Source organism: Sceloporus occidentalis, unplaced genomic scaffold, assembly GCF_023333645.1.
Source record: "Sceloporus occidentalis isolate IW3139 unplaced genomic scaffold, rSceOcc1.0.p SCAF_7, whole genome shotgun sequence".
Lineage (NCBI taxonomy): Eukaryota > Metazoa > Chordata > Lepidosauria > Squamata > Phrynosomatidae > Sceloporus > Sceloporus occidentalis.
This window is the reverse complement of record NW_028316987.1, coordinates 41,919,516-41,935,931: the sequence shown is the minus strand read 5'-3', so window position 1 is coordinate 41,935,931 and position 16,416 is coordinate 41,919,516. Positions and strand designations below refer to the sequence as shown.

The window sequence follows — 16,416 nt, the reverse complement described above, 5'->3', positions numbered from 1 at the left end:
GTGCTTTAATAAGAGATGACTGAATACACTCAGAAATCAAATGGAGTCATAATTCAAAAGACCAAGTTCTCTAGGCATCAAGCCCCACATCTTTGGGAAGGTAAGGAATTACTACTATACAATTCTACATAGCCATTATTACGTTTTCATTTCAAATGGTTTTCTTCCTCCATTAATCTTTTCCACCCACTTCAAGTCGTCCTCCTAAAACCACCTTGTTTAACATGCAGCACTGCAGCTACTGTTGGACTATAATGCCCATCATTCTTCATCATCAACGACTGTATACTGGATGGAACTGATGCGACCTGCATTTAAATAGCTGAAAGTTCTTTTGTTCTTTATCCATATTCAAAAAAGTATCACCCAAACCTGCTGGGTTGCCACACTCATAACCCTTGGCACTGGCGATGCTGGCTGGGAATGATGGGCATCACATCTTAGGGTATCACGTTGACAACTTCCCTAAGACAATTGTAACACTGGAACACAGTCTCCAAGACTGAACCTTGGAATAAGGAGTGCACAGTAAAAAGCAATGCTCAGTTAGGTCCAAGCCAAACAAGTGAGCACACAACAGCAACATTTAGATCAGGGTATGAGAAATCTGGGAGGTTTTCCAAATGTTGGACTACAATTTCAAATCTTCTGACCACTGGCTATGATGACTGGGTCTGATAGGAAGAGGTGTCCAACAACATTTGCACCTCTGATTTAAACAGATAATGCCTTACCTTTAGGATTTGTATCAGCATTTGATTCTCTAGTTCAGTCTTAAATGAGGGGAAATGCACAAAATAGAAGACAAAAACCTTCAGGAGTGTTTTTAAAAGACCATTTATGTAGATGAAGTAGAAGTGAATGATACTGTTGAGCACACTAACAGATTCCCGTAAGACAGAAGCAAAGAGCATGTGGCCCTCTAGTTAATGTTGGAACATAACTTCCATCAGTCAGGATAATAAACGGTAAGGAATCATGGGAGATGCAATTTACCAACATCTAGAGGGCCACACATTCCCCAGCCCTGCTGTAAGGAACAAATGAACATGGGCAGGTCTACTCTGGCTGTTCCTTGAGTATTCTGGCCCCAAATCTGCCCTGAATTCCCCCCATTACCTGGGCACTCCAGAGCAATGCTGGAAAGTTGTCTACACACACATTCCGCTATGCCATCTGGCGCCACCATTGCAAGTCACTTTCTCTGAGGTCAAAAACAAGGCCCTCAGTGTTGATAACATAGCTGGGTGCCTCACTCTGATTTCAGAGGGAAAGACCATGCCAGCAATGGCAATGCCAAGTAGCACAGTGGGCTACCATGTAAACAGCTGTCCAGCATCATACTGGAGTGCTCAGCATTTTCCTGGAAGGTCCAGAGAAAAAGGTAAGTTATTTAAAACCAGATTTGGTACCAAACTGGTCTTCCCACATGAAGACATTCTGCATCTGAATCTGGGCTTTGGCCCTGAACCATCTGGACAGGGTAAGAGGAAACCAGTTTTAATGACCCATGTAGACATGCCCTATGTCTCCTAGTGTTGCTGTCGGGCACAGTGCTCACATACTCTTAAAGCTTAGCATATACACCACTGCAGAAACCAACCAATGGCATTTCAATAATCCTTTGTCATACTCTCCTATACCCTTTTTGTGGTGTACAATAAATACATACTAAAGATATGGCCAGACAGAAGAGGCATCACACAGTTATGGAGACTGGAGCCACAAGAAGATTAATGACATTACTAGATTCAACTAGTAATTCATTACTAGATTCAAGTCTCAACTGTCCTTATTCTTCTTGTAGAGATTTCACCATATTTTCTGTAAAAGCTCCTCAGAATAATTGGATGGGAAGACCTTCCAAACAGGATTCCTCTGAAGAAGCTGGGTCTTCATTCACACATACTCCCAATATCAGGGTTGGTATATTTTTCCAAGCCCAGTAAGGCACAGCCTTCCTGGAATGCTTCTAGCATCTTGACCAAAGCAGTATTTTATGTCCTCATGCCCATGTTTGAAGTCCTTGATTCTTCATCTCAAGAATCAGGTAGTGTTTCCACATCTATGAAAATAAGCCACCTCCCAGGTAGTGACTGCCAGGTTCATCAGGCAATCACAGTGAACAGAAGAACCAGCTAATTTTCTTCTTCTTCAAACCAACTCCTCCAGTTCAAATCACCCCATTCAGGATTTCAAGCCCATTTTAGACATCATCTGTTCATATACAGTCCATGCCATTGCTGCCATCAGCGTGCGCCGCAAGGCCCTTGGGACAGCACCACGGAAAAAACCAGTCAGTCCATAGTCCTGTGGAAGAAAGAAGCAAGCACCATAATTATCTTAAGCATTCAAACTCTTCAATAATTCTATCACACATGAGGTCAAGTCAAAATTAGTTCTTTGGATGGTCAGATATATCATATATACTCAACTATAGATTTACCATATTTATTAGCTGAGGGTAGGTTTGGGGGACAAAATTATGGATTTTGATATGACCTTTGGATAAGTTGAGGGTGAAAGCTAGCAGCAATGTAACTAAGGCGGTATCCAGACCGGCGCAAAGCGCTGGCCTGGATACATGCTAGGGTTGCCTCGGGGCGTCGTTTACAGATCCTCTGCAACCCTAGCACGTACCTGCGGCATGGTAATGGCAGCGCCCTGTCTACATGGGCGCTGCCTTTACAATGTCACGGCCGTGCCGCCTCCAAATGGAGCAGTGCGGGTGTGATGCACGTGCACTGCTGCAGGGCACTTGTGGCACCCTTTCAGCGGTGTTTGTGTCGCTGGGGCAGCCTTTACACAGCTGCACCAGCGAAACAAAAGAGAAAGGGGCCGAGCGATCCCTTTCTCTGCCTCCCCGCCACTGTTGGGGTGTCCTTGGGACATGAAGCCCCAAGGACAGCCCTTTCCAGGCCACGGGGAAGTGGCGTTTTACAAATGTTATATCATTCTCTCTTTAAATCTAGAATTCAAAGGACAGAGATGTAGTTTATTACCCTTATCTTCCCTCAGTTTCCCATTTCTTGTTACATCTTACAAGTTACAACATAATCCTTTCTGTATCAAGATTACCCAATGTTACTAGAACTACAACTAAAAGTCTGCACACGTAAACATTGTTGTTTTGCTGTCTCATGCAATTCTATCAGTCATCTAATTATGTTCTGGCAATAGTAGCTGTAAGAGCCAAAGTACTTTTCACAAAAACAACCAACAGATAATGTACTTGCATTTAGTCCAACGTTACCAGAACTACATACTTCCCCATACTCATGTAGACAGTACTGAAATAGAGTGAAAAACACTCCTTTTCAAATGTCCTTAAGCAGCTGTTGGAATTCCTGGAAGGGACAAAGTACAGTACAGAAGTCCTGCTTCCTGTAAGTCCTACCCAAACCAAATCTTGCTTCTGAATCTTCCCCACTTCAGAGAACCACTTGAAGGTTTCTAGAAGTTGTTGGACTGCAACTCCCATCAGCAGAGGTAATAATGAGGAATGCTGAGAGTAACAATCCAGCAATATCCAGAGAGCCACAAATTGCCCACCTCTGCTTCAGGAAATGATGTTTGTCTCACAAGGCTAGAAACACTTGCACACATTAGAAGAATTAGATAGAACAGAATAAAATATCTGATTAGGTAACTGACTAACCAACAACTAACAGTCTTACCCTAAAGATTAAGGCAATTGCCTGGCCTGTCCGAAGGTATTTTTGGGATGACAGTTGCACATGAGTTTTTATAACATCTGCAGGTTGAGTAGCTAGGGATGCCAGAATCCCAGCAATAGTTGCAGAGCCAAAGTTCACTAGAGGTATAAGTGCTGGATCAAATTGGTCTGGAAGGGAGCAAGTGAACAAACAAAAACAAGAACCATTTCAAAATTATTTTTGCTAGGATAAAAGGAAGATCATGAAGTTTCAGTGCTTTATACATAAAACTCAACTGAAAATTTTAATGAAAATGTTCCCATAATGTACACTTAACAAAAAGGTCCCATGCTCCTTCACAAATGTAATGTTTACCAATTGTTCACATTTAAATCTAAACTCATGTCCAGATTTTCTTTATTTGTTGAAAGAAAGGACAACAAAGCAGCATTCCTCCACCACCCTATTTCTCAAGTATTCAAAGATTTAACTCTTGTCTTCAAGCTAAACATACACTATTCTTCTGACTTCGTGACATAGATCTTCCTCTATTCTAAACCTTTTCTGGTCTCAGCATAACTTCCATATGATGTGAGTACTAAGTGTTATGACACTATTACACCATACACATATAATTAAGATAAGTTGTGGCTGAAAAGCCAGTTCCAATGTTATCGAACTTCACTGTGCATTATGTTATTGCTGACTCAGGGAATGAACTCTATTGTACATTTTGGACTGTTAAGTATCCCAACAGTAATTTAACTAGATAACTAAGTAAAGAAATTACTCAGCATATGACCTCATTGACTTTGCAGATGGGAGTTTTTTCTTCTTCAAAGTAAGGATGCAGTCCTGTGTGGTTATGCACTGAATAAAGCTCATTGTTGTTGTTGTTGTGCCTTCAAGTCATTTCTGTCTTATGGCAACCCTAAGGCAACTCTATCATGGCAAGTTTATTTGGGGGGGGGGGGGTTGCCGTTGCCATCCTCTGAGTCTGAGAGGATGTGATTTTCATAAGGTCACCCAGTGATTTGAACCCTGGTCTCTAGATTTGAACCCTGGTCTCTAGAATCATAGTCAAATGTTCCATTCACTACACTACACTGGCTCTATGAATAACGCTTATACATGAGTAAACATGGCTAAGACAGGAGCTGAAAATTTTCTAACCACAAATAAATGACAAGAATATTAATAGGAAACAAATCTAACATAAGAATCTGTGTTTTAAAAACAACATTTCCAAAAGCTGATATTCAGTCATCCTCAGAAATCTGTTATAGACATAGGAAACTGAAAAGGCAAATGATGTCAAAAAGGTCTGAAATCTCAGACTGCAAAAATTTGCAACCCATGATAGGAGGATCTTGGTAAATTTTCTCTAACTGAAACTGCTACAAATATTGAAATGCAAACCGGTCCTCCTCCCCTCACATGCTGTTTATTCTTGGGTGATCATGTAAGAAATGTTTCAACCTTTTTTGTGGCTCACTTTTTTAAAATTATGAAACTGATGGTAAAACATATATACAAATCCAATTTCGGTATGTTAAATAAACTATTAAGTATACAGTACATTATTAATTGTAGGTTAATTATTGTAATTAATGCTCTCATTTCATAAGAAGAAAATGTTTTCATGTGTTTCTAAGATCACCTAATATTTCTAAAATGCATACCATCTAGACCACACATCTGACAGCATGCATTAGATTCTGTCATTTGTAAGATATAAATTGCCACAAAAGTAAAACCTGTAAAAATTTCCCTTTAAACCAGGGATGGAAACATATGGGCTTCCATATGTTATTAAGCTCCAAGTCCCATCAGCCCCAAACAGCATAGCTAATAGTCAAGCATGATAGACTTTATTTGGAGGGCTAAAAGTTCCTCATCACTAAACTCTGCAATTCAAATTAAAGGGAACTGTGAAGACAACACTGCAACGGCCCTTACCATATGGCGCAATCTTTTTGGTCTGTACATAGAACATCAGATAGATTCCAGAGAAAGGTGCATCACGTAGGAGTGTTGCTGTCAGGCCACTAAACAAGCCCTGAACACCTTCTGATCGATAGATATTTCTCAGGGCACTGTGTATGCTTTCATAACCATACCTTCCACTCTGGAAACAAAACACAGATTTGAAATGGCACAGCTACAACAAAGGCGAGTGGGTACTTAAGACTTAAAGGGAAGAAAAATAATCATGAATTAATTTAAAGCATAGTACAGTTAAAACTCCTGGATTTTTTTTTAAAAGGACCAGAAACTCACCTCATACCGGGTTTTCACCACAGTGATAGGCAACATACAAACAACAGCTACAGTACGTGAGGTTCCGCCCAGAAAAACAGACTCCAGCATAGAAGGGGAGCGATCCAGCAGAAAATGCTGTTTTATCATATATAGTGTACTGAAGTAAATTCCCACACCAGGAATGCATCTTGCGAAGGACTATGAAAAGACCACAAGCAAATGAAGAAACTATTAACAAGAAAGACCACAGAGGAAAAACACAAGGGTTGGCAACTAAGTGCCATTTTGGATTACAGTTCCCATAAACCCCAGACAGCATGCCCAATAATCAGGGATTATGGGAATTATCCAAGACTACTGGCAGGGGCTACCCCAGGCATATATCATCATATTTTCTTTAATATAGCTAATTCTAATGTTTGTATCAAGGCCACAATCTAAGGTATATGGTTTTCCAGTAAATTTGAACCTACTTCTAGTAACAAAAATGAACACCCGTACATAACTACACGTGTCCTTTCTTACAGGGGCACAGGACAGGGGTCATGGAAAAGAGGGAAGGCTAACACTTAACTTATAACACAAGAACAGTGTAGAAAACACAGCAATCACACAATGTTAGGGAAAGGAAAGCAGTAAGGAATCCTGGGAGCAAACTTTTAAAAACATCACTGGACAGTGGAATGAATGCCTCATTAATCATTCCTTCAACATTCAACAGAGGAAGTAGTCAAAGAGAACATGAGCAAGTGATCCCAAAATTCTGGCTTTACATTTGAGATGGATCAATGGGGTAAAAACTTGGAGAAGGAGACTGAAACATACCAAATGTAAAGAAGAACGATTATAAGGGGTTTTTAGGTGGTATCTGACCCCTGATAAAATGGGTAAAATGTATAAAAATTGTAGCAATTTATGTTGGAAATGTAGCAAAGAAAGGGGTTGGATATACCACACGTGGTAGACTTGTGCTAGGGCTACAAAATTTTGGAAACAAATTTATTTTGAAATAAAAAAAATTACAAGGTTAGATAATCTCAGATTCTCCCTGGAATTTTTTCTATTAAATATCATTGAAGAACTCACTGAGAAAGAGTTTGGTAAATTATTGTTGTATATGTTATCAGTGGCAAGACTGATCTATGCCAAAAACTGGAAAACCATGGAGATACCAACAGTGGAGGACTGGACACTTAAACTGTTGGATCTGTTAGAAATTGACAAACTAATGAGTGAAATTAGAAACAAGTGGAATTAGATTAAAGATAAACAAAATGAATGAAAGAATGTAGTGAACTCTAGTGATGATTTGTATAGTAAAAGTTATATTTATGTACTAGTTATGAATTTAAGGGAAGAGATTGAATAAAAATGGAAGAGTGAATTAGTTTGGTTTAATTTTATTATTAGATAATTAAAAGAATGATTAAATCTTAAACCCAGACATGCAGTTGGGAAGTAATGTGTGAGGGATGTTTGGGGGTTTTCTTCTCCTCTTTCTATTATATATCTTATATATATTTTCTCTTTTTTTCCTTCTCTTTTCCCTTTCTTCCTTTGTGCCTCATGTATGTGCTATGTCTATGTTATGTTTGAATAGTTTGATTGTATATGTACTTTTATACACCTTTTTAAAATTCAATTAAAATCATTTTTTAAAAATTAAATGTTTTTCCCCTGTTCCATGCAACGGAATGTGTAACCCATTTTAGGGATGACAGCTCCTGAAGAAACAAGTATGGACAAAATATAGTCCTCCTGGTACATTTAGCCCAAATGTTATTTTTGCTGAGCCACTGATGTACATGCACATCACTGAACTAGGAACCATTTACTTTTGATTGCAACAATTAGGACTTATTGAGAAATTAAGCTCATTCAATGAAATCCAACATAAAAGAATCACACTGTTATTTGGACAACTTACAGGAGAAACACCTTTCCACAGCCCCAGAATACTTTCTGTGCGAACAACCTTAAAGAGCAGAGTTACCATCCCGACACGACCTGACCTGGAGTAAAAAACAAATCTATTATTCAAGGCAAATAGGCAACTCAGTAACCCAAATCCAGGATATGCACCACAGCACCATTCTTTACTAGTCCTTCAACTAAATCTCTGTAGAGACAAATTTATAGATTCACCATAGTTCATGACTCTGAGAATGACTGCTGTGTCAATGGGAATGGCTGAAAGCATCAGCCCATTTTTATGCCCCCCCCCCCCATCTCAGTTTTCAATGGGCACAGATGTATGATTTGGATTTTTCTTCTTCCAACAATTACTTTATGAACATAAGCAGAATCATACTGGATCAGACCAAAGGCCTCTATTTAGTATACACAGGCCTGTTACAGACAGCCAAAATAAAGCTGCTTCGAGTCACAGTGGAGGTATGGTGTTTCAATGATGCATGCGTCCTAAGAGTCCAGAAACCACACAAAAGCCATGCTCCAGTCCTTAGGGTTGGAGCATGGCTTTGGTGCGACTTCTGGACTCTTAAGACGTATGCATAATTGAAACACCATACCTCCACTGTGACTCGAAGCAGCTTTATTTTGGCTGTCTGTAACAGGCCACAGTGACCAACCAGTTGCTTACAGAAGCCTGGCAGCGGGACATGACCACCTCTGGATCAAGAAAAATGAATCTTTAATAGAAATGCCAACTACTTACCCATTGACAGCTGGCTGCAGGGTCTGTAACCTGGTTTTAAGGAGGTCTAGAGGTTGGAACAGCAGGGTAGAGCATGTCCCACTGATGGAACCACAAACAAAGGCTTTCAGCACAGGATGCATCTTAAAAACAAAAACACGAGAAATTACTTGAAGACATAAAACAACAATAGTCCTAGGTAAATGCAGCCCAGTCTCTATGAATAAGATTACAGTCGCCCCTTCGCATCCATTCCCCATTCACGGCTGGCAAACAAAGAGGGACAAAATGGGCACGCGCCACCATTCAAGCCAGTGCAAAGATAAACTTCATTCTAACTTTTCCATTTAGAACTGCAAATTCAAACAAAGTAACAAGTAAAAAAAAATCCATCAAGTATAGTGGGACTTATTTCTACCTCTGAAGCTATTCCTATCTTTTCTTGCTTAATGTTTTGTGTGTGAGAGTGTGGAAAAAGAAAGGACAGAAGAAGCAAACAGAGTGTTACAAGTTGAAAAGGGAAAAAAAGAACATGTGGTAGGCAATGCCATGGAAAAACCCTCATCTGGGAGCACATGCATTTGATTAATTTGTTAATAACAATGGAAGTGGTTGTCATGAAGTGCATTTATTTGTAGTATTATCTATTTTTCAACCCACCTAAAAGCTACCAACCAAAATGAGGTGCAAAATAGTGGCTCAAAAAGCCAATCCCAGAACGGTGGAATTAAACTCCGAGCACATGCTCAACCCAGGAATTTCTTTTCAGAGCCAGAACAAATCCTTTGCCACACAAATCTATTTAGACTTTCCCCATCTCTAAGCTTTCTTGATTTCATCAGCTTGAATTATGAGACAAAAGGCTTTTTGTTGCTGCTGTAGTTAAAATTTGGAAGCTTGCACTTACCCACCGTAAAGCACCCAGAGGTCTACTAGTAAATCCCAGCCTACTTTTTGCCCTTCCGTGTGTTAGATAATGAATACATATATCAAAATTAAGTAACACTTAAGTCCCATTAGAAACCTTTCCCCCGATGCTTATCTCTGTCTGGAATATGCTCATGGGGTAACATTTTCCTCTCAACTTTTCAAATCCCAAAACATTTATCTTTGCCGGTCATCATGTTTCTAAGGCTGCATCCGCAGTGCAGAAACAATCCCATTTGACATCGCTTTAATAGCCCTGGTTCAATGCTAGGGAATTCTGGGAAATGTCTCCTTTTTTTGAGCTATTTAGCCTTCTCTGTCAGAGAGCTCTGGTGCTCCCAACAAACTACCATTCCCAGAACTCCACAGTCTTGAGCCATTGTAGTTAAAGTGGTGTCAAACTGGATTGTTTCTGCAGTGCGGATGCAGCCTAGCAAAGCGCCGACCATTCTCATTCCTACTGTGACTCATCAATACACTTTACAAGGGAGTCAGCATGGCATAATGGTTTGAATGTTGGACTATGACTCTGGAGACCAAGGTTCAAATTCTGGCTCAGCCATGTAAACCCACTGAATGACCCTGGGCAAGTCACACTCTCTCAGCCTCAGAGGGTGACAATGGCAAACCCTCTCTGAAAAAGTTTGCCAAGAAAACCCCATCATGGGGGGGCACCTTAGGGTCCCCATAAGTCAGGAAATGACAAAGGTACACAACAACAACAATACACTTGACAAGGGTGTCCTCCATTATCTTAGGTAGTTGGTGCTTTTTATTGGCACACTACTCTCCTAGTTCTTTCCAGGCTGAAACCCTTCACTCTTCCGCTGAGTTGCTTTAAACACAAAGGAAATATTCCCCTCAAAACTGCTCTTGAGAACTTTTTGCAGACAATAACGGCTCTGTTTCAAGGAAGCTAGAGTGAGCGATGCTTCACCTGTTTCCATACAGTAAACAAACACATGTCAACTCACACAACTATACAGTGGGCCCTTGGTTCCAGGACCTGCCATGGATACCAAAATCTGTGGATGCTCAAGTCCCATTAAACAGAATGGCACAATAAAATAGTGTCCCATATATAAAACAGAAAACTCAAGCTTTCCTTTTTGGAACTGGTATTAATTTAGAATATTTTCAAGGCATGGATGTTTGAATCCATGGATAACAAATCACTCTACCCAGGTACAGCGGGGTCCTTGTTGGTCTGTAATCTGGATTAAGAAGGGCTTTTTGGACAAATCAAGAAGAAACACAGGCACCGAAATTCTCCCAAAGGTTTGTAGTGTATAAAGAGAACGAAACACATCTACAGTACAACATGTGCACACCCCCAGTCAGTATCACAATCAATGTTTTAAATAAGCAATATCATATCCACAAACGTTGATTGAAATACATGCACAGCTCATTCATTTGGGTACGAATATGAATTTAATAAAGAGTGGAAGTTGCTGGCTGAATTTGGTTATGTTAACAACAGCCCCAAACACCATAATCCAGTCTGAGACCGCTTTAACTGCCCTGGCTGATGCTAGGGAATTCTGGGAACTGTAGTTTTATGAGAGACACTTAGCCTTCTCTGACAGAGCGGTATGGTGCTACAATGAAGTACAATTCCCAGGATTCCTTACCACTGAGCCGGGACACTTAAAGCGGTTTCAGACTGGATTATTCCTGCAGTGTGTTTTGGGCCACTGTTGTCGCCTGTGTGCCTTCAAATCCTTTCCGACTGAAGGCAAACCTGTCATGGGGCTTTTACTTGGCAAGTTGCTTCAGAGTGGGTTTGCCAAGGCCATCCCCTGAGGCTGAGAGAGTGTGACTCTTGCCCAAGGTGGCTGAGCAGGGATTCGAACCCTGTTGCCCAGAGTGGCACTCCAACACTTAAAACCACTACATTAATATTTCCAAACGCTGCTAGGTCATGAAACAGGCAGGGAAGGCATTTGTTAACCAGGAAAGTTAAAAGAGGAAACATAAAAGCATTTGACACTGCCATAACTGCCGGGGGGGTGGGGGGGGTCAATGCTATGGAATTCTGGGAATTGTAGTTTGCTGTGGTCCCCAGAGCAGACTCCAGGCAGTTATAGCTCGGCTCTGCAGACCACAACAAACTACAGTTCCCAGAATTCCATAGCACTGACCCCACCCCACCCCCCTCAGGCAGTTATAGCTGGGCTCTGGGGACCATAAACTACAATTCCCAGAATTCCACAGCATTGACACACCCACGGGCAGTTATAGCGGTGTCAATCTGTATTATTTTCTCAATGTGGCCCCAGCCAGAGAGAGAGGAAGATCAGAAGCGAGCCCTTCCACCGACCCTCGCTGCTGCAGTGGTCGTTGTTGTTGTTGTTGCCGCCGCCGCCGCCGCCGCCGCCGCCGCCGCCTGGGCCCCTCTTCCCGGGGGAGCCCTTCCCTCTGCCTCAGGCCTCGCCGGCGCTGTCATCCCGCTCAGCTTCCATCCGGGGGCACCTCGCCAGTGACGTCAGAGGCCCGCCCCCTCCACCGGGCCAATCCGAGGAAGCGGTGACCCAATCACGTGAGAGGGGCGTGGCCCAGGCACACTCTAGAGGAGGAACTGGGAAGCCCCAGCAAGGCAGTGTGCTCTAGTGCTTGGAGCGTTGGACTAGGACTCTGGAGAGCAGAAGGAGGAACCACGTTCAGTTCCAAGGCCCCTTCTTCTTGTTTTCAAAGGGAAGGAATGGGTTCCTCCTCCTCCTCCTCCTCCTCCTCCTCCTGCCAGCTCCCATTTTATCATCATCATCATCATATAATATAATAATAATAATAATAATAATAATAATAATAATAAATATATGTATACATAATGTATAATAATAAATAATATAATAAGAAAAATAAAGAATATAACTATAAAGATAATAAATAATAAATATAATGTATATATATATATATATATAAAACATATATTAATAAATAATATATATATAATAAAATAAATAATAATAATATAAATATTTTATATATAATATAATAAATAAATAACTATTTTATAATATATAATAATAATAAATATAATAATATAAATTAATATATATAATAATTAATAATAAATATAATAATGATATAAATATAATAATCATAAACAATAAATATAATAATAAAATTAAATAATAATATAAGTATTTTATGTATAATAATTAATAATATAATAATAAATAAATAAAAATATAATATATAATAATAATAAATATAATAATATAAATATATAATATAATACTTAATAATAAATATAATGATATAAATATAATAATAAACAATAAATATTATAATATATTTAATATATTTAATATATATTATATAATAAACAATATATAATAATAAAATAAAATAATATAAATATTTTATATGTAATATAGAGTAATGATAATATAATAAATAATAAATATTTATAATATATAATAACACATATATTAATATAAATATAATATATAATATAATAATTAATAATAAATATAATAATGTTATAAATATAATAATAAACAATGAATATTATAATATATTTAATATATAATATAATATAATAATAAACAATAAATAAAATAATAAAATAAAATAATATAAATATTTTATATGTAATACAGAGTAATTATAATATAATAAATAATACATGTATAATATATAATAATTAATAATAAATATAATAATGATATAGATATAATAATAAATTATATATATATATATATATATATATATATATATAAACAATAAATATTATAATAATAATAAGAAAATAAAATTAAGTTCTCATTTTAAAAGAGGCTGCACTCCTTAACATCAAAACATATTATGCCTATCAGAACTATGCACTGTTTAACTTCAAAAGATACCAATTCTTTAAAAGCAGACGTGAAGACAACTTTTTCTGGTTTGGTTTGGTTATTTGGGGTTTTTGTTTCTGTGCCGTTGGCAAACCTAGGCTGCACCTGCCCTGCAGAAAATGACGCAGTTTGGCACTGCTTAAAGTGCCATGTTATGCAGTTCTGCGATTTGTTTGTTGTGGCATGAGAGCAAGTCTCTGGCAGAGAAAGTCAAATATCTCACAAAACGCACCAGTCCCAGAATTCCATAGCATTGAGCCATGGCAGCTAAAGCGGCGTCAGGCGGTATATTATCTCTGCAGTGCAGCTGCAGCCTTAGGTCCAAACCACACTGCAGAAATAACCCACTTTGAGACTGCTTTAACTGCCCTGGCTCAATGCTAGGGAACCCTGGGAACTGTAGTTTTGTGAGACATTTAGCCTTTTCCATCAGAGAGCTCTGGTGCCACAATAAACTACAATTCCCAGGATTCCCTAGCACTTAGCCAGGGCTGTCAAAGCAGGCTCAAAGTGGATTATTTCTGCTGTCTGTTTTTGGACCTGGTCTCTCTTGCATTAGAACTTTTGAATTAATATTATTTACTGATGTATTGATGCATCATTCAAGAACTGGTTCAATGGATTAATCAATAGCATGCAGGCCTGTGCGTCCCCTGCAGGGTTACAAAGGCAGAAAAGTGGCCCCTGGATGTACCTGCTTCTAATTTACAAGGATCCTAAGTAGCAGAGCTGGGAATTACTTCTGCCAAAGAGTTTGGAGAGCCACCGACAGCTAAAACTGAATGCAGGGTTCCCGACTGTCCAGTGGTTTGACCTGATATGAAACAACATCATACAAGCAAATCAAGTTCCACTGAAATGGGACAGAGACAAATAATATTTCACGTGAAGCTCCTGTTTATTTCAATGGATGTTGCTCTGGGTTGGGCTCCAGGATTATACTTACTTACATCTTTATTATGTCCTGTCCCAATTTGAATCTCTTAATTTATTGTTCTTATGAAGCTGCCACCACCCCTTTGATATGATAATGTGCATTTGCCTGACAAGCCAGTATTGCTTTATTCTGTTCTATCCCCAGTGCTTTCTTAAATGGCCAACACAGCTACCTCTGAATGGTTTCTGTATTGTTAGATACCGCATTGTAGCTGCAACAGGAGTCCTTAGCCACTCCCAGAACTACAACTCCCAGCATGCAAAGCGGACACTAAACGGGAGTCCTTTCCCACTCCCAGAACTCCAACTCCCAGCATGCAAAGCAGGAAAAGCGCCCCCACGTGATACGAAACGGGAGTCCTTTCCCACTCCCAGAACTACAACTCCCAGCATGCAAAGCGGGAAAAGCGCCCCCACGTGACACGAAACGGGAGTCCTTTCCCACTCCCAGAACTCCAACTCCAAGCATGCAAAGCGGACACTAAACGGGAGTCCTTAGCCACCCCCAGAACTCCAACTCCCAGCATGCAAAGCGGACACTAAATGGGAGTCCTTAGCCACTCCCAGAACTCCAACTCCCAGCATGCAAAGCGGACACTAAATGGGAGGACTTAGCCACTCCCACAACTCCAACTCCCAGCATGCAAAGCGGACACTAAATGGGAGTCCTTAGCCAATCCCACAACTCCAACTCCCAGCATGCAAAGCGGACACTAAATGGGAGTCCTTAGCCACTCCCAGAACTCCAACTCCCAGCATGCAAAGCGGACACTAAATAGGAGTCCTTAGCCACTCCCACAACTCCAACTCCCAGCATGCAAAGCGGACACTAAACGGGAGTCCTTAGCCACTCCCACAACTCCAACTCCCAGCATGCAAACCGGGAAAAGCGCCCCACATGACACGAAACGACAGTCCTTTCCCACTCCCAGAACTACAACTCCCAGCATGCAAAGCGGACACTAAATGGGATTCCTTAGCCACTCCCACAACTCCAACTCCCAGCATGCAAAGCGGGAAAAGCGCCCCACATGACACGAAACGACAGTCCTTTCCCACTCCCAGAACTACAACTCCCAGCATGCAAAGCGGACACTAAACGGGAGTCCTTAGCCACTCCCACAACTCCAACTCCCAGCATGCAAAGCGGGAAAAGCGCCTCACGTGACACGAAACGGCAGTCCTTTCCCACTCCCAGAACTCCAACTCCCAGCATGCAAAGCGGGAAAAGCGCCCCCACGTGACACGAAACGGGAGTCCTTTCCCACTCCCAGAACTCCAACTCCAAGCATGCAAAGCGGACACTAAACGGGAGTCCTTAGCCACCCCCAGAACTCCAACTCCCAGCATGCAAAGCGGACACTAAATGGGAGTCCTTAGCCACTCCCAGAACTCCAACTCCCAGCATGCAAAGCGGACACTAAATGGGAGTCCTTAGCCACTCCCACAACTCCAACTCCCAGCATGCAAAGCGGACACTAAACGGGAGGACTTAGCCACTCCCACAACTCCAACTCCCAGCATGCAAAGCGGACACTAAATGGGAGTCCTTAGCCAATCCCACAACTCCAACTCCCAGCATGCAAAGCGGACACTAAATGGGAGTCCTTAGCCACTCCCAGAACTCCAACTCCCAGCATGCAAAGCGGACACTAAATAGGAGTCCTTAGCCACTCCCACAACTCCAACTCCCAGCATGCAAAGCGGACACTAAACGGGAGTCCTTAGCCACTCCCACAACTCCAACTCCCAGCATGCAAACCGGGAAAAGCGCCCCACATGACACGAAACGACAGTCCTTTCCCACTCCCAGAACTACAACTCCCAGCATGCAAAGCGGACACTAAATGGGATTCCTTAGCCACTCCCACAACTCCAACTCCCAGCATGCAAAGCGGGAAAAGCGCCCCACATGACACGAAACGACAGTCCTTTCCCACTCCCAGAACTACAACTCCCAGCATGCAAAGCGGACACTAAACGGGAGTCCTTAGCCACTCCCACAACTCCAACTCCCAGCATGCAAAGCGGGAAAAGCGCCTCACGTGACACGAAACGGCAGTCCTTTCCCACTCCCAGAACTCCAACTCCCAGCATGCAAAGCGGGAAAAGCGCCCCCACGTGACACGAAACG

At 40.9% G+C, this 16,416-nt stretch overlaps 1 protein-coding gene across 1 annotated transcript; it reads right to left on the bottom strand.

Annotated features, from left to right (window-relative positions):
* Positions 1-821: 821 nt before the first annotated feature.
* Positions 822-12,191, bottom strand: LOC149309605 (mitochondrial glycine transporter-like). Its single transcript, XM_089532733.1, has 7 exons — positions 11,825-12,191; positions 8,596-8,717; positions 7,846-7,930; positions 5,937-6,116; positions 5,616-5,784; positions 3,678-3,844; positions 822-2,310 (listed from the first exon to the last, which is right to left on the bottom strand). Exons 1-7 carry the CDS (start codon positions 11,948-11,950, stop codon positions 2,188-2,190), a joined length of 972 nt encoding a protein of 323 aa, XP_089388859.1. The 5' UTR covers positions 11,951-12,191; the 3' UTR covers positions 822-2,187.
* Between the last annotated feature and the right edge of the window lie 4,225 nt (positions 12,192-16,416).